This window comes from Ruditapes philippinarum, unplaced genomic scaffold (genome assembly GCF_026571515.1).
Source record: "Ruditapes philippinarum isolate M1 unplaced genomic scaffold, ASM2657151v2 ctg202_1_1_1_1, whole genome shotgun sequence".
NCBI classification, from domain to species: domain Eukaryota; kingdom Metazoa; phylum Mollusca; class Bivalvia; order Venerida; family Veneridae; genus Ruditapes; species Ruditapes philippinarum.
In genome coordinates, this window is record NW_026857221.1 from 167,084 (window position 1) to 186,161 (window position 19,078).

The following is a 19,078-nucleotide window of genomic DNA, read 5'->3' on the forward strand; positions in this document are numbered from 1 at the left end:
TGTCAAAATTGGCGCTGCCTTGGGGGCAGTGATTTTCATTAGATGGTCTTTTAACTTTACAATTAAATCATAAAATCACTACATTTGTATAGATGAAATCTGCACTTTCCATAAAAGTTTAATACCCATGAAATAAACAAAGACAAATACGGTTTTTATCTAGGAATAAGTAAAATTTAAACAATAATTATGATGTTTAAATTGTTACTGCCATCTAATCATATGCAAAAACTACTGTTGACACTTGACAGTATTGTTATATTGTAAATAAAATAACAAATACTCAAAAACAATTTTAAGAGAAAGAATAATTTTCATTTTTGTGAAATAGACATTTATATTTGACTTAGGGTCATGATGACTTTTTTTTAATCAAAATGTTGAAATACATGCTTATCACCTAAAAAAAGTAGCGCTGAATGTGAAACAATTTGTCATAAAAGTAGCAAAATGTAAACAAAGTAGTAATTTTGACTTCAACACAAAATAATAAATCACTTTAACTTAACAAATTGCCAAAAAAAAGCAACAGAAGCAAAAAATGATTCATGCATAAGGTTTTCGGGACATGAAATATAAAAGCATTTCTGGGACATGATGGGCTTTTTACTGCTAGGTATTACCATATGATGTTCAAAATGTAAGTTGCCAAATTCAGTACATATATATAGAAATATAAATACAATTGTATGCTGACAGTATTACAGATGAATTAGGCTGGCTGGGGGTTACAAAATTTAGCCTGACACTATTTATGCCTGAATTATAAGGCCAGTTATATTTCCTGTTTAACACTAATATAATTAATTACTGTTTTACTTTGATCCCATTTATCAGTCCTCCACACTGAACATTTAATGTTAGACAACTCTGTCACAGTGTGTGACTTGTTATTATAGTACAAGGTTACAAATTAGAATGTTGTTTATAAAACTGTCAATGTAACAAAACAAACAGAATACATCAGACAAATCTTCATGATAATACATTTTCCTCTAATGAACATGTTGTTGTTTTTTTCCAAATCTAAATTTTAAGATATATATTTCTGACAGTGAAAACCGGGCTTAAACCTTTCCAAAGAAAGTCCATTTAACAGGATAATATTGCACATCCCCCACCCCCTCTCATCCATACAAATCTATTTTGTTATGTTCAAAATGCATGAATTTGTTTACAGTATGCCAAATTTTAATTTCAAAGAACAACCAGGTTAATTAAAGCAATTAATCTGATCACAGGTGCTCATGTTTATTTAACAAGATAATTTCTTATGTTTGTTTCAGGCATATCATTCTCATAGAAAAAAATCACATATTTAGGTTGAATATACTCAATTTAAAGGACTTCTGTATGTGACAGTCTCAAAATGGAAGTCTATAGGAAAATCAATTTAGTACAGTCTGACCTTATTATCACATTTAGGTCAGAATGATTAAAATAATTCATACTTCATCATTATCATGGTACATGTACAGTATTTGGGTGCTATCTGTGTTAAGGTGACAATGTGGACTTTGAACCAGTCTATATATGTGCTGTCTGTAACCTAGATTTTGACCCTTGATCAAACCAAATCTGAAACTTTTACAGTTATGAAGAATTTTAATTGAAAAAAATATGTATAACATAATCTTCATTGTTATTTTTTCATTTTTTTGCAATTGGCCAAACCTATCTGGAAGATCCAATAAATTTAGAATAAAACATAAGAAGAGATATCATAATGTATATTTTGCCTTAATGATAATCTATATTGTACATTGTTATTTCTTTGAAGAACCAATATCTTATACAAAATGCAGCACAGTCATTTTAAAATATTATCAATTATGTAATATTAAAAATACGATTTAAAGTCATTCTTATTTCTAATGAATATCTTCCATAAATTATCATTTCTGTACTTATATTGATTTAATATTTACACCAAAAAGTAAAAGGTTTTAAATACCAATTTAAAGAAATAGAATACTGTTAGAAACATATATCTATTATAAAAATGAGGAAGTTATTATTAATTAAAAACCATTGATTCTTGTAAACCTACCCAACACATGCTGTAATATTCTAGTCTTAAATTACATGCTTAAATTTACATTGCCTAATTTACAATAAAATTCAATGTCTTTCTTAAGAGGAAGTTCCCATATCATTTTAGAATTAGCATAGGCACAATAAATGGCTAAAAGACAAATTCAGAATATGAGACAAATCTAAATATAATAATATCAAATGTGGTTAAAATTATGTTTGTTAACATTGGACTAGCCTACCTTTACATTTTTCCTCAATCCAAATATACAATACATTACTTCCTTCATATACTTATGTAATGTGCATCTTTTTAATAAAATGAGTTACTTATTTTATACATGGACTGGGTTATTCATGATATACATGGACAGTCAGTTCAAAGGAGATTATGTCCTACATGTAAAACAGTCAACCCTATAAAAAGTTCTATGTAGCAATTATAATTTCTGTTAGTCATACAGGCCATCTGTACAGTGGCAGGCCAGAATTCACATTCTGTACCATAATGTATTTGCCTCTAAAATATAGTATATTTATATTGAAACCCCTAAAATTAATTATGGATTGTTCCACTTTATTGTTGGACAAGTCCATTATAAGGATAACAGGTAACAGGGTTCAGTCATGCTGGCTGGTTTAAACCACCCATTACAACATTGTGTAATTCCATTTCCTTAAGTTTTTTAATAAATTGAATAAAACAATACCGGTAAAACTTTTTAAGACAATGACCGTAGCATTGGATCTTCAGACAAAATGAATTACTTTTGTAACAACTGATCCTTATTTATTTTCTCTTTAGCAATATATATATTTAAAAAACCATTTTGCATAACTAAAAGAATTTAACCTTGTAAATAAATGGACCAATGCAGATTTCCAGTAACAATAAACTTTCAATAACATGTTTACAAATTCAACTAGGAAGTAAAAATTATAATATAATAATATTCCATTGAAGACAAGGTTTGTTATATAATAACTATGAATTTTTATTGATCTTGCAGTTAACTTCTTTTTTACTTAAAACCATGGCAAGGTTGCAGTAACACTCATTCTACCAATGAATCCATGCTGTGTAGAACAATATCGGAAGGCACAACAATATAAAGTACTAATTTTAAAATTTTCCCTAACAATGATGAGTCAGTCCAGATTGTAAGATGACAATTCTATTTAAGATCATATAGGTATGGGTAAAATGAATTATGTTTAGAGAATATATTGCTAGTATATAAAAAAGATATAAAAAGACATACAACTTAATCTAATATTAAGAATATTATAAAAGTGTATAAGTACAGGGAAGTGTTGAGATAATCTTAGCTTTGTAAAGAAAAATCAGGGAAAAACAAATTTTATACACCTAATAATTAAAGACTAATAAAGAATATTGTTTATTGTTCCCATTGTATGCTTGGATTACTTTTTCACATTCCAGTTTTAAAGATAGTATTTCATCTATTGTACATCATGATATAGTTCCTGGTTAGATAATAAACAGTTTCAATATTGCAAATATTTTAACTTATAAGGTTACAGAGAAATACAAGCTGTGGACTTGATGCAATACTGGTTTACATAATACAAAATAAAGAAGAAAATACAACTAAATTGCAAAATGTTCTAAAGAATTAGATTCCAATTTCTTTGAAATTTTTACTTGGAAAATAAAAAAGTTTTAATGTCTCAAAAAAAAATCGTTTACATTTACAAGGATGAAAACATAAACTAAAACAGTTTACAAATTTAGTGATAAATTAACATACAGTAGTTGGATAAAAATTTTCACTGAACATACTAAATAAAGATAATTTACAGCATGCCTACTGTCACTAACATGGCATATATTTATAGCATGCATAATTTCAATGAGTTGTTTTTAAGAAACTGCTTATATTTATAAATGAAAGGTCTGTGCTACTGTATTTTTACAGAACAAATTTATATTTATAATTAAGATGCTGATAATAGGAATAAAACGTTATTATATTTGTGGACTTCAATTATTATACTACATTTATTTCCATGCTAATGAAGTAATGATTGACAAATGTAACCAATTAGAACTTTAATCCAACAACATAATTCTGTAGTTTCTTTCAAAATTAATTTAATTAAATAAATTAGCTGCAAAGGTCCTACCTAAAGCCTAGGTCACAAATAAGAAAATGCCGCCGGGCGGCGTCTGTTTCTCCAAAAAATCGCAATATCGGCCGGTGTCCGTCCGGCGGCAGTGACTATCGGATGGCAGCAGCTGAAAATTTTGCACATCGGGCGGGCGCCTTCGTGTTTTAAGTAATACTTAAAACCTTACGGCGGCCGGACGATAATTTTTGGGGTCACTGAGTATAAATATCATCGAGCGGACATCGTTCGGTCGCCGGGCGGCGACCGGGCGATGATTTTTTTGATCGGGCGATTTTTTGTTCTACTAAAACAGCGTCCGATTTAAAAGGCGTCCGGGCGGACATCGGCCGGGCCCCGCCCGGTGCCTGAATAGAGCCAAGTAGTCAAACGATTATCGCCCGGTAAGAAGTAAGAAGTTGTAATTGCCTCAAAAATATATTTGTGAATTTCTTTTGAATACTAGTAAACATGAATTTTTTCCTCAATGTCCATGCGAATGTTTGATTGATTTTCGCCTTCTACGGCCTCGATACTGGTCGTTGGTGACTCGTTGTCTACAACACGGACCAACTCCTTGGCCTTCCCCTTGGCTTTGGAAGCTGACTTCTTTGCTGGCATAATTACAACAAGCTGATTTATCTAGGATGTCATTAAATGTAAAGTCGTTGTCGCCCGGCGCCCGCGCGGCAACCGTCCGATTCACTTTTAAATCGCACAGGCGCCGTACGACATCGGGCGGCGACCGCCTGATCCGTTCAATTCTTTCTGTAAAATCTACTCGGCAAAAATCGCCCGACGACTATTTCATTCATGACCACGAAAGGTATCAGATTAAAAATCGCCCGGCGTCCACGACATCAAAAAATCTGCCGATTTTATAAAAATCGTTTAATCGGACGGCGCCCGTTTTATTTGTGACCTAGGCATAAATTGTGCAGCAGTATAGTGATGAAATAGACATGTTTAATCTATTTCATCTTTTAGATATTTATATCTTTTAAATGAAATAGACATGTTCAATCTATTTCATAAACTGTTATTACTGAGAATGTATAGAGTCCTTTTTTAGTATTCTGAAAACATGACCTCTATACCCTTAGGACTGGGAATTTTTGGCTTTGAAAATTAAGATATTGTAGGTGGCCAATTAGATCTGGGTATCTTTATCTGTAGATAAGAAGAACCAACACATTTTACAACAAAAAAAACCCACCACCTTTGGCAACATCTGTTCTGTCCAACAAATGGAAGAAAATTCCAAAAACCACCTTGAAATCAATAAATGATAGAACTCTGACATATCATATACACAAACAGGGGACACATTATTAAATTGTTTAAATGAATATTCAGTCTAAATATCAGAAAACTTCATTTATAATAGTTGATCCCTGACACAGCTTACCACAAGGTTAGAGTCTTTTAAAGGATACCATTATATATACATGCATCAATTTTGGTCATTTCCGTGTCAGATGTGCTTGTCATGAAGAAGACACACGGCAAGTCAAGTAGTTCTAAGTACAAGGAATGATTGGTTGACCCAGTAGTGTTGCTGTTATGGAACAAGAATGCCTTGAACAAACTGTATTCCAGCTTTACTAGCAATGAACGAAGAACAGGATTTGCTGATAGACCAGAGTGAAGAAGATGTCCGCAATGAGGCACAGAAGTTGACTAGCAAGGATGTTGTAAGTCTCAGCATGACACCAAGTATAAATAACCAAAAATAAGCAAGAGACTACTTCTACTTTGCCTCATTTAAGTTTCATCCAGCTGAAAATTTGTAAATTCGGAACTGGCTCACAATTATTTGGGTTTCCTTTAGCAGACTGAAAAGTTCCCAAGTGAGATAAGTTCCAGTAACCCTATGAACATTGGTAAAAGCTAGAGTTAGTTAATATCTGCCCTTGTCATATGAATGAAACATTGAAACTCTAAAGTCTTATAAACTAAATTATCTGAAGATCTATCAAATTTAGGCCAAGGTGACAGCTTTGTCTTTTTTCTTTCTAAAGAAAATAATGTTGCTTTACATATCACTAGCAATTCTTAGTTTATTTCAAAGTATATGAATAGATCTATGCAGTTCTAAATCAACATTTTAAGTTAATTAAGTAAAATTGACATGCAAAATGAGTCAAAATTAAGGTCCATATTAATTTAGAGAAGATATTGCAACACATCTTGGAGTTCCAGTACAATTATTTGCCTGCATCTAGTCATAATATACACATCAATTGTAATTAAAATACTCTTTTCCAGTTCAGATCTAGTGCACACAGTTTGCACAAGGTTGATAAGTCAAGTGTGAACTGAACTGAACTATACTGGAATTTCTTAATGTTTATTAAGTAAATAATTTGTATCCTGAAAATACTGAGTAAAGTGTGAACTGAACTAAATGTATACTGTACTAGAATTTCTTAAAACTGTTATTAAAGTTTAATTAAGTTATTTGTATCCTGAAAATACTGTTTATAAGATTTCTTATAAATTTGCAATCGCTTTATTTTAAACATAATTTTGCTTTGCTGAATATCGTAGCATTGAATGAATATCCTGTATTAGTAAAATAGTCACCAAAAACTACTTTAAGTGAAACCACACCTGTATTGTCGCGAAATTATGTGTTACTCTAATAAAAACAAACAAGCCTACCTGCAATAATCCCTTTCAAAGTTTTTTGAAGAGTCTTGTCATGTTTCTGAACCGGTGCTACACTGCTTAATACAGTTTTGTTTATCTGATTCTGAGGCTTATCAGCTCTATCCATTCTGAATAAAATTACAACATTCAAATTTTATAAACAGGAATTGTTTTGCTCCAACATGAAACGTCAAAATGACAGCTGACGAAACGACGCGAGATAACCTCGCCTGACCTCGCGTGAACGAATGGGCCAATCAAGATATAGTTTATAATAAGTGGCACTATCCGGTAAATTATCCAATGAAAAGGCTTTTAACAACTAAGCGGTAACCACGTTGCTAAGGAAGCCTCCATTGTTTTGGTACATCTTGCTGTGCATTGTCAACAACATTTTTCACATTTAAAGAGGAAAGGAAAACAGGTGAATATTTTTCTTTGGAAAATTACATCTAACAATTATTCTTTTAACATTCAGTCATTACGATGGTAAAATCTAATTTGTTCTTTCCAACATATAGAAACGGTTTGTTTTTTCTGTAGACATCTGTGCCTGTGGTGTTCTCAAAATGAATGAGCATGATATTTTTTTTATAACCATCGACTTAAAACTATAATATCGAGTCTCATAATGTTCTTTGAGTACTGTTGAGAAGTGATTAAGTGATTTATTAAATGTTTGTGCGAATTTTTCTTATTTATTCGTAGTTTGCAGTTTTCATGCACTTCACCTCTCAGTTGTTAACTGGTGCTTGACTTTCTGTGTTAATTTTAAGAATATCAAAAGACAAAGGTCATGTTAAACTTACCTGAATTTTCGATATTTTCTTGATGTTCATTTTATTTTTTATATAATACCTATTGTTAACCAAATTCTTAGCAAATATACACATAATAATAATAATAATAATAATATCTTTATTTAAAGAAGGTTAGCCTGGAACCCCGTTGTATTGATCTAGTTATTTATAAATAACAACTGCAATTAAATAAATTTAACCTACCTGAATCTTTATTTTTTATCATTTATTTTGATCCTTTTCTGATAATATTTGCATCATGGCAAACATTACTGATACATAGTCTTTAGCTTGGAATATACTGATATTTAATGCCATGTCAAACAGATTGAAGAATTAGGTCACGCCATTATATCGATGCATTGTGAGAATTACTCAGCAAGTCAAAGTATGGAAAGCCTAAACCGTATGCAACATTTTTAGTCAATTAGAAACAAAGATGTCTGTCTTAAAAATTTCAACATAAATTTTTGAACTTTTAACAGTTTGTAACAGTCTGTAACAAGAACACATTATTTACAAGTCTATTTCTGCTTTCTATTTAATTATCTTTTGGCAGGCAGTGAGGGCATCTGAACTCACTTTTACGTCTTAACACTCGCACTGTGCTGCAAAATTTTAAATGAGTCCAGTGGGAACAGTGGTCACATTTTCCCCATGAAACAATAGTGACAAACGGGTGTTTATGTAAGTCTGCTGGCTCCCACTTATTACATACACAGCACCTTTCATCATCTGTTGTTTCATCTTCAGTTTCATCAGCATCTTCTGCCCCCAAATTGATTGGACCACCACTTTTTACAAGACCAGATGTGCTTGGTTTTGGCTCACTAGTACTAAGCTGGTTCTTGTGCTTGGTAGTACTGGTATTCTGCTTGACTGACGCATTTGTCAAAATTTCAATGTTCTTGTCAAGTAACAGATTACCAGAAACCTTAAATGGGGGTACAAACTTTCTTTGTTTTGGCTTTACAGCCTTTTTAATTGTTCTTACTGAGAAGAAAGTGGTGGCAGGAGACTTATTTTGTGATTCAACAGAGGTAGTGACAATATTGGTGGAAGTTGTTTCATCCTCAGACTCCTTGACATTATCCTCAGACTCTTTATAATAAATAATTGATGGAGCTACTTGTGAGTCAGCAATATTTGTTTTATTAAAGGGAAATATGCCAGTACGTCTGAAAGCAGAGATGAGGTTTTCTGGTGTAAGAGCTTTAAGATATGGTTTAGATGTGAGCTGGGCAATGTCATACTTGGTTATATTTATTCCAGGATTAAGTTTCAAATATTTCTGACATTCGTGGTTGTACATTTTTTTAAAGGGTCCAAATATGCCAACATCTAGAGGTTGTGTTAGATGGCTGGAATGAGGAGGCAACACAAATAAAATAATATTATGTTCTTTGGCCCATTCAGCTAAAGTAAATGAAATGTGTGATCTGTGGCCATCATATAACAGGAGGGTAGGTGTGTCAGAATCAGTTGTTGCTGCATAGGAAATGAAATGTTTTGTCAGGTAATTCAAAAATACATCAGAGTTTGACCAACCAGTTTTCGACATCTCTCCTGCTGACCCTGGACATGACCCTTTCAGAAAATCTTCATTCCACCTCTGACCCGGAAATACATAATAAGGTGGTATACTTTGACCTAATGCATTTCCAGCAGCTATCAATGTGATTGTTGACGATCTAGCAGATGTAATATTTTGGGCTGTAGTATCTTTCTTACAAATTACTTTGGGAGGTGAATGTTCTGTATTTACACCGGTTTCATCTATATTAAAAATCTTGTTTGGTTTATCTTTAATATTGTTTGATATTAAGACTGTTTCAAGCTCTTCATAATATTTGTTAAGTGTTTCTCTTGAAGCTGATTTTGCCCTAGCAATGGATAATTTTTGTGCCTTTACAGTCTTAAGATCTGGCCATCTTTTGGTGAACCCATAAAACCAATTATCACTCAGTGACTTGTCAGCCCTTACAACTTTGCCCAAAGAATCTGCATAGTCCTTTGCCAAGTACTGAAGTGACATCTTGTTGTAGCCATATCCAATTTCAGCCATGTAGGTTATATGGTTGTACAACTTCTGCTCCTCTTCCTGAGTGAAAATGGTCTCATGGCCAACTCTAGCAGTAGCTTTAACCCTGCCACTTATCCTGTCCCGCAATGTAGTTGGAGGTACAGAATACATCTTTGCAGCCCTATATGCAGAAATACCCTTCTGAGTGGCTTCAAATGCTTTCTGGAGATTAGATCTGTCATACAACAGACGTCTCTTCTTGACTTCAGGTTCCTAAAAATAGAAACAAGCATGAATGTTAATCTGTATCAACTCATGCTGTCTAATAAAGCTTTTTAAAGCAAAGCACAAGATGGAAAAGACGACAGGAACGGCTTTCCATAGTTTTATTTTTTGACAGGTGCACTCACGTGAATTATCAATGGTTGACATTTGCAGACGAACTTTGAAACAATTGCTGATATGAGTATTTTTTAACTTTTTATGCATGAAATATTTAAAATATATATGAAATTTAGGTTAAAATGTTACAGAAAATGACTTACCACTACTCGAAACATGTTTTTGATGATTTCTACGGCAGAAAACGAAAGCGAAAGTATGACGTGACACTGTTGTAAATGTAAACAGTCAGTAGGTGGCGCACTTTGAAAAATATCGCGAGATTTGTAAATAGATTGATACAATGAATAGCACGATACAATGGGGTTCCACTATACACATTAAGAAGCTACAATAGCAATCATATATATCTTATTTCCAATGTGGCCTTCTGAAATAGAAAACAACATCAACAACAGCAGGACATGCATAGTTAGAAAAATGAATATATAATATGTAATTTTTAGAATAAGACAACTCATATACTTTCGACAGACACTCAATTATGTCATAACCAGAAACTCGAAATAAGAGATAATCAATTTTAATAGAGCAGGAAGACACGTTATTAATTCACAAAGGCATAAAATGAATAATACACAAAATGATTATCCTAAATAATTCATACTAGTTATGACAATTCTATTATAACAGATAGTCACATGATGAATAACATTACTTCATCGAATTAAGTAACAGTGACCATTAACAGCTAAATAACTAATATGAATACTACAAATCCGCCAGAAATAAAGACATATAAAAGACAATACAACCTAAATAATACAAGACTATACAAATATACCTGAAGGCAAGCATTATACACACAAATGATTAACCCCTGCATATACGTGTAACAGTATACATTGAAAGCTAAAACAAAGGTCAACAAATGCACATGTACATTAAGCGGAAGAAATTCACTAACAAAAGAACATGGCAAAAGAAACAAACAAAATACAAGCATACAATACACACAAATTAGAAAAAAGGGTGGGAGGGAGTGGCAAATTTTTCAAAATTTTGACAAAACTGTAACCAAAATAGCGCCAAAAACGACTATTTAAAAGAAAAGGCGTAGTAATACAAATACTATGGAAACTGTCAAGCGTGAAATTAACCTTTAACCTAACAAGGACCAATGAGAAAGCCTGTTATATATCCATAATTAAAAGATTTTATTTAGCAACAAAATGCTTCAAATAATTTGTTTAACCCTTTCCCCCATGAGCATCTTGTTAAAAATGGCCGTTTTCACTGAAAAGCCTCCTGTTACAAGTTCAAACTGCTATGAAACTATGAAAAATGCTTCAATACTAATCAAACTTGGCACAAATGTTGACTGGACCATTGCCTTTGTAACTACATGCTCAGTCTTTAATTTCCTGTTACCTTGGCAACGAGGGGACATCTCAAAATTACCAAAAATCACTATTTTGCATCGATTTTTCCCATCAAAATTTATTTCAGTGCTGCAACTGTTCAAGGGATTGAGATAGAGTCAAAGGCTTTTCAGCGTTGGTTAAACGTTACATTATGATCGACCTGGGGTCATTTTTACCCTCTCACAAGTCCAAAATTTTCTTGGCGATGAGGGGGACTCCGCCCCCCTTCAAACCCCCCCCCTAACAGAAGGGGGCACATCCCCCTTCTGGCAACCCCCTGATGTATCTCTTGGATGGGGGCGGCGCCGAAAAAGTGCTCAATTTTTTAAGCAACATTTCTCAAACGAAAACTTATGTTTGGGGTCCAAGTAGGACATTTTTTCACTAGTTGAGGCCTTAAAAAGGGGGGGTCGAAAGTGCGTTGTTTCGCGTATATATGTGGTAAAAGGTTAACAAAAAATGATGAAAAACTTTGGAATCACGTAAAAACTAGTTTTTCCATGTTAACATGTCGTATTTCACCTAATTTTGGTGAAAAATTGATGTTTTGTAACATTTATGATTTTTTAGTTAACCCTTTCCCCCATGAGCATATTGTGAAAAATGGCCGTTTTCACTGAAAAGCCTCCTGTTACAAGTTCAAACTGCTATGAAACTATGAAAAATGCTTCAATACTAATCAAACTTGGCACAAATGTTGACTGGACCATTGCCTTTGTAACTACATGCTCAGTCTTTAATTTCCTGTTACCATGGCAACGAGGGGACATCTCAAAATTGCCAAAAATCACTATTTTGCCTCGATTTTTCCCATCAAAATTTATTTCAAAGTGCTGCAACTGTTCAAGGGATTGAGATAGAGTCAAAGGCTTTTCAGCGTTGGTTAAACGTTACATTATGATCGACCTGGGGTCATTTTTACCCTCTCACAAGTCCAAAATTTTCTTGGCGATGAGGGGGACTCCGCCCCCCTTCAAACCCCCCCTAACAGAAGGGGGCACATCCCCCTTCTGGCAACCCCCTGATGTATCTCTTGGATGGGGGGCGGCGCCGAAAAAGTGCTCAATTTTTTAAGCAACATTTCTCAAACGAAAACTTATGTTTGGGGTCCAAATAGGACATTTTTTCACTAGTTGAGGCCTTAAAAAGGGGGGGGGGTCGAAAGTGCGTTGTTTCGCGTATATATGTGGTAAAGGGTTAAACATATACATATATTGCATCATTCGTTCGTTCAGTTGTTCGTTCATTCATTCATTCATTCATATGAACATCAAGATATGTTTTGTATTTTTCTTTAAAACATTAAATTTTAGACATGACTGTATTTTGAAAAGTGTAGGACAGGTTAAGCAAGAGAACAAGACCCTATTTTATAGAAATTCCTTGTGACTGTACATTTATCTTAATATTGTTTCAGAAATTATTTATAATATCATTCTGTGCTGGAGCATGAATTATCAGAATACAGCATTTATGTTGGAATTTGTTTATTACTCTTTAGTAGCCATTCAACTTAATGTTGTTGTTTTTTTCCTAGAAAAATATATCTGTCCAAAATGGCAAAACTTGTACAGCCACCAACAAGATTTACACACCAAGACTGGACAACTTCAAACCTCACAAAGTATGCAAATGCTGAAGTTGAGCGTGCAGCAGCTGAACGTCTTGTTGATGAGTCCAAGAGATTGTCTGATGAAACTGAGAAAAGAACTGAAAAGACCCAGAGGGATGTTAACAAAAAATTCCGTAAGTTGATATCTAAATCTGTACATAAATTTGTGTATACAGTTACTACAAACTTAAGATTTAGCTTTATCTAACAAAAAGTTAAACTAACAACATCATTACATATTAAATCACTGATTATTATTGTGAAAGGTGGACATGTTAAGTGGAGGTCATGTTTTTACATGCATAGTGGAATTAATGATAAGTGTGGCAGTATTGTCCCAAATTTATTTGAACACATCTTTTGGAATTAACCTATTGACAGGAGTTCTCGCCAAACATATTTGAAAATTTGTTATTAATATTTCAGAACAAAGACTAGATGATATTCGTTATTGGAAAAATGAACTTGATGACAAACTAGCCGGTGTAACAACTGAGATAGACAATCTATTAGCATTTAAAACAAGAGTTGAGAAAGCTCTAGAGGCCACCCATGAACCTTTACACATTGCTAGACAGTGCTTGATGAACAGGTTAGTATTAATCAAAACCTTGGCACCAAACACTTCTTCAAAACAGAAATTTATAAAGTAGAGAATTCTGTGCTTGGCATATTTCCATACAGTAAATTTGATTAAAGAAGCGCAAATTAAAACTATTTAACCTCGAAAGGATCATGCAATATAACTATATGTCTTTCCAAATTTCAGCTTCAATAAATTTGACAAAATTCACCTTTCATATTTGTATTTACCATTGGCATGGAACAAATATACTTAATTAATATCAATTGGAAGGGAATAATATCTGCTCTAAACCAATAATTTTGCTTATAATCCCTTATTCTCTGTATCTCCCAATGAAGGTTTGGTTTATGTTTTATCAGCCCTTTTCAAATGTAGGAATCATAAGTCAAAGCTGTTTACATATGATATGACTCTTTTAAGACTAAGACAGATAAACAATAGATTAAAATTGATAAGTTTTTACATAAGTTTAATTCCAGAAAATACACTGTGTACAGGGATACACAAATTTGACATTCATCACTATACCAAAGGATTATTTCTTTAAAAAAACACACAAAATATACAGCTTTGACAAAAACAAGTTTCCTTTCATTCAGTTACTCTGTGATATGTTAACAATGTGATTTTCCTCTTATTAAATATATGCTTGGAAATGGTATGAAATACCAATCATAAATGATAAAAAACACTTATCTGTAATCTTGATAAAACATTTACCTGTATGCTTGATAAAACATTCATTGTTAAAACCGAACCTGTAGATTATTTAATTACACCTGCACTGGTCTTGATGTGTTGTATTTCTTCATTTTTATCTTATTTTGAAAACATTTATCTGTGACCTTGATAAGCTTTTTATAAAACAATTGCCTGTAAGCTTGATAAAAGATTTTTCCCATGAGCTTGATAAATCATTTACCTGTGAGCTTGATAAATTATTTACCTATGAGCTTGATAAAACATTTAACTGTAACTTGATAAAACATTTGCCTGTGAGCTTGATAAATTATTTATATATAATCTTGATAAAACATTTACCTGTGAACTTCATCACATCATAAAATTTATATATAACAGGGAGAAGAGGAAGGGCATTGACTTGGTACATGATGATGTACAGAAAGAATTAATCAAAGAGGTTGAAGCTATTGAAGGAGTACAGGCACTTCTACAGAGGTCATTAGAACAGGCTACAGAACAAGTCAGGTAATTGTGTGTAATATATATGTATAATTGTGACCAGTGAAATAATCATGTGTTATGTGTATTCAAAACGGACACAAGAATGAAATGACAGGCATGTTAGATTCATTGTAAAGATTTAAAAATGTTTGATATTAGGATACTTTTCATTTCAGTATATCTAGTAGAACAAGAAGTACATGTAATTACAAAACAATTTTTTGGAAACACAATCTCATTTACCATTTAATATACAGGTTGAACAGGAAGGCCAAGTTTCAGTTGGAGAAGGATTTGAAGGACAAGTTCAGTGTACTATCTATTGATGAGTATTGTGAAAGTCTCAAAAATAACTCTCAAAATATTGGATTCAAGGACGGAACAGCCAAAATTGAAGCAAAGTAAGTAAATACATATTATCAATAGTCTTAGAGAATAATGAAACACAATAGCAATATGGGCTGGCTATCACACTTTGGTTAAGTTTTTGCCTGCAAGTTGGTATCTCCAAAACTACTGAAGGGAATCGGTTGAAACGTAACACATATGAGGGGCTAACTGTGCAAGGCCTATAACTCTAATGTGGATTTTGACAGATTTATGAACATTCTGCAGTATCCAGGCTTTTGTTTACCTTTGAGAACTGAGAATAGTCGGCAGGTTTTGTTGAATTTCATACCATTCTTTGAAATACTAAATAGAGAAATTTATTTAAATGCCAATATTTTATTTAAGCTACTTTTCTCAAAATGCTTGTAATTTAGTTTTGTAATTTTATCAATATTTAGAAAAAAAATATACCTCTTTGTAAAAGTATGTTGCTTGATTTTTTTGTTTTAACAGAATACTGATCTAGATTGGTGGTTACCTCCCATAACTAGGAGGTTAATATACACAGAGACATGTCTGCTTTTCCTCCACAAATAAGGCATTTTATTCACACTTTGATCTTAACAAGGTCAATCTCAGGTTCAACTTGACCAAAGTAAGAAAAAGAAGATTTAATTGTTCTAACATTTATATTTTTTCAGCTCTGTGACACCCGAAGACTGGCAGGATTTCTCCCATAAAAACATTGAGAAAGCCGAGCGTGAACGCCAGAGTTCTGTCGACCTGAGGTCCATGATCGACGGCATTCTTCAACAGACTTCCAATGACATGCGTAAAGAATGCAGTGAGGTTAATGTTGCCTTCAACAAGAGAATCAATGAGTGTAAAGATACCAAAAGCAAGCTTGAAGACCATCTCAACAAGGTGTGTATATTATCTCAGAAAATGAACCATTTCATCAAATTTGTGTAACCATTTGATTAAACAGTTATGCTTTGTATCAAATATGATACTTGCTATATATTATGTTCAATGTATCCATAACACATGACTAGATATACTTAAATGTAAATGTTGCATAGTTAAGGCACACTGTGTTGGGTACATTGTATTGACAGATTTCCAGCAAAAATCAAACTAAACTTTTGCATAAAAATTTTTATACATTGTAAAAAATTTCTTGAATAATTGAACTCTGTGAATAAGCCACAAGCTCACAAGTGACGGCGCTTTTACTGAATTTTCTCCCAGTGATCGAATCTTTTTACATGTTGCCTTTTAAAGGGCAGTGTTCAAAATTAGCGTATCCGTGGCCCCTGACTCCCAAATTCTCCTGGGCTCCCACTTTTCACATAAAACCCCGACCAGGCTACGTATTTCAGAGGAAATATAAACAACTTTTTTAACAATGAATTGTTATAAAATGTTTTTGGGGGCTAGTGAATATTCAATCTGGTAGTCCGACCAGCCTAGTCGATTCAAATTCTAATTTCTTACACTGTTATAGTTTATTCACTTTATAGCATGTCATAGATGATAACAATGCAGACTGAAGTATGAAATTATCTTTAAACCAATCTAAATAACTTACTTTTACTATTGTTCCCATGCAGGTTGTTGCCCAGATCAAGGAAATGGAGGAGAACATTTCACGTCTTCAGAAGGCCATTCAGGACAAGGAACAACCGATGAAGCTTGCACAGACCAGACTCGATACTCGCACCCAGCGACCTAACGTTGAGCTCTGCCGTGACCCTGTACAATACAGACTGATTGAGGAGGTTCATGAGATAGAGGGATCAGTAGCCGGACTCCAGGCACGTCTAGCCGAGGCCGAGTCATCATTGAAGGGTTTGATCCGTAACCAGCTTTCATTGGAGGAGGACATTGAAATTAAATCAAACACCTTGTTTATTGATGAAGTTGAATGCATGGGCATGAGGAAAAGCATAAATATCCAGAATTTCTAGGGAACTATTGGCTCTTAACTATAGTGAATTTATAAATAATGTTTTGATACTAGGATATACATTACTTGTTGGAATAAAAAATGAAAATCTAACAGTTGATTTCTGTTTCATACGGAATTAAATGAATGATAAAAGTAAGATAGGTGAATTTAATAGTTACCTGTGATTACGTTTTTACATTGATATTTTCACGTCATCTCTTTTTTTTTTGGATTTACTCAAGTTACAATCATTTGAGTGGGTTTTTTTGTATACTACCTTATTTTCTCTAAGCAATTTTCTTAAATTTCACTTATAAAAACCAGCCTTCATTAAATATTTGTTGTAAATGTGAAGTGAATGAAATGTGATTTTATACTGCCTATTTTTAACCAGTTCTTTGTGATTTTTTTTTTCTTTTTTCTATTAATTTTATGCTATTAATTCAAAAGAAGGATATTTTCATGCATGTATAGAGTATGTCCATGGCTCATATAATTCTATGTATAAAAAAAATTAAGGGAGAAAATGTTTTTTGTTGCATTTTATCATTACACATGTTACAAGTTTTACAATAGATCTTTGTTATGTTGATCATGCTGGTATATATTTATGTTTGTTCCTTTGTTTTTGTAACTATATTTGTAACTGACTTTTCTGGATGTTTGTCCAAAAACCATATCAGTTATGTGTATGTATGTTTATAGAATGAATTTAAGTATTGTAGATATATAGCTTCATCCATACACCAAATTCCTTTTTTTATAAGTGGGCTGCCCATAACTGAGCTTTTATTTGCTGAAGTCAATATGCTGTGATAAGTTAATGCCCAGAAATACATTTTTTCTCTACAGTATTTATAATTTGAGAAGATTTACCTCCCTTTCAATATTTTTAGTTTGTTAAAATGTGACTTATCTTAAATTTGTGAGTTATAAATCAGTTATATGAAATAAATTCTATTAAACATTCAATTGTTTCTTGTTTACCCCCATGCAGCAAAGATAATTATGGGAAATAATCCGAACTATACAAAAGTATTTCAATATAGAGCACATTTTCTATGAGGGACTTTATATTAGGGTAGAAATGCGCTCTATTTAAGGAATAATATATCCCAAACTGTGATTTTATTGCTCAATAACATCACTGTTTGGAGTTCGGATGCGGGGAATTATATCACGAGGGCGTAGCCCGAGTGATATAATGATGCGCATCCGAACGACAAACAGTGATGTTATCAAGCAATAAAATCACCGATTTGGATATATTATTTCGATTCTAACACCACATTAACAAATAAATGCTGCCGTACATGATAATAAGATAAACTGCGCCTGATTTGTTTTCGTACTTATTTTCAGCGCGTCACATTTTTAGTGGTTACGTCACGTGTATAACGATTATGTCACATATCTAAATATAGAACGTCAAACAGTGATTTTATAGCATAATAATACACACTTTCGGTTCTTCTATGTTCAATAGGGAAAAATGCGGGTCGTGTTAGAATACTTCACAAAGGTCACTAAAATAAAGACTTCCTAATTTCCATGCTTTGACAATGTACTAGGGTCATCCGGAAAGTTTGTATAATTTTGCGATATTTCAGGAATAAGTTCTGTAAAGAAAACAAAACTAAATATTGTACCCAGATATGCAGGTTTCTATAGCAACATGATTATTGGTACCAGGAGAAGTCTAAAAATATGTAAAATATCTGCCAATTTAAAGCACTGATACGTGCTAAATATCTAAGCTCTTGCATTTTCATAAAAGAAGACTCAAATGTTTTTCCAAATAAGCCTATATAAAGTAAGTGGAAGACTCAAATGTTTTTCCAAATAAGCCTATATAAAGTAAGTGGAAGACTCAAATGTTTTTCCAAATAAGCCTATATAAAGTAAGTGGAAGACTCAAATGTTTTTCCAAATAAGCCTATATAAAGTAAGTGGAAGACTCAAATGTTTTTCCAAATAAGCCTATATAAAGTAAGTGAATCCAGGGGCAG

At 32.9% G+C, this 19,078-nt stretch overlaps 2 protein-coding genes across 2 annotated transcripts in view; one reads left to right on the plus strand and one right to left on the minus strand.

Moving 5' to 3' along the window:
- LOC132749099 (tricarboxylate transport protein, mitochondrial-like) overlaps positions 1-7,056 on the minus strand; it is a 34,521-nt gene extending 27,465 nt beyond the window's left edge. Inside the window, 1 exon segment of the mRNA XM_060738779.1 lies at positions 6,829-7,056. Within this exon segment, the coding sequence (XP_060594762.1) occupies positions 6,829-6,943 (115 nt within the window). The 5' untranslated portion in view covers positions 6,944-7,056.
- Positions 7,057-7,104: 48 nt separating this feature from the next.
- Positions 7,105-17,214, plus strand: LOC132749097 (tektin-1-like). Its single transcript, XM_060738777.1, has 7 exons — positions 7,105-7,240; positions 12,943-13,151; positions 13,444-13,609; positions 14,684-14,812; positions 15,046-15,189; positions 15,820-16,042; positions 16,732-17,214. The coding sequence occupies exons 2-7, from the start codon at positions 12,962-12,964 to the stop codon at positions 17,086-17,088; spliced, it is 1,209 nt and encodes a 402-aa protein (XP_060594760.1). The 5' UTR covers positions 7,105-7,240; positions 12,943-12,961; the 3' UTR covers positions 17,089-17,214.
- Positions 17,215-19,078: the final 1,864 nt, after the last annotated feature.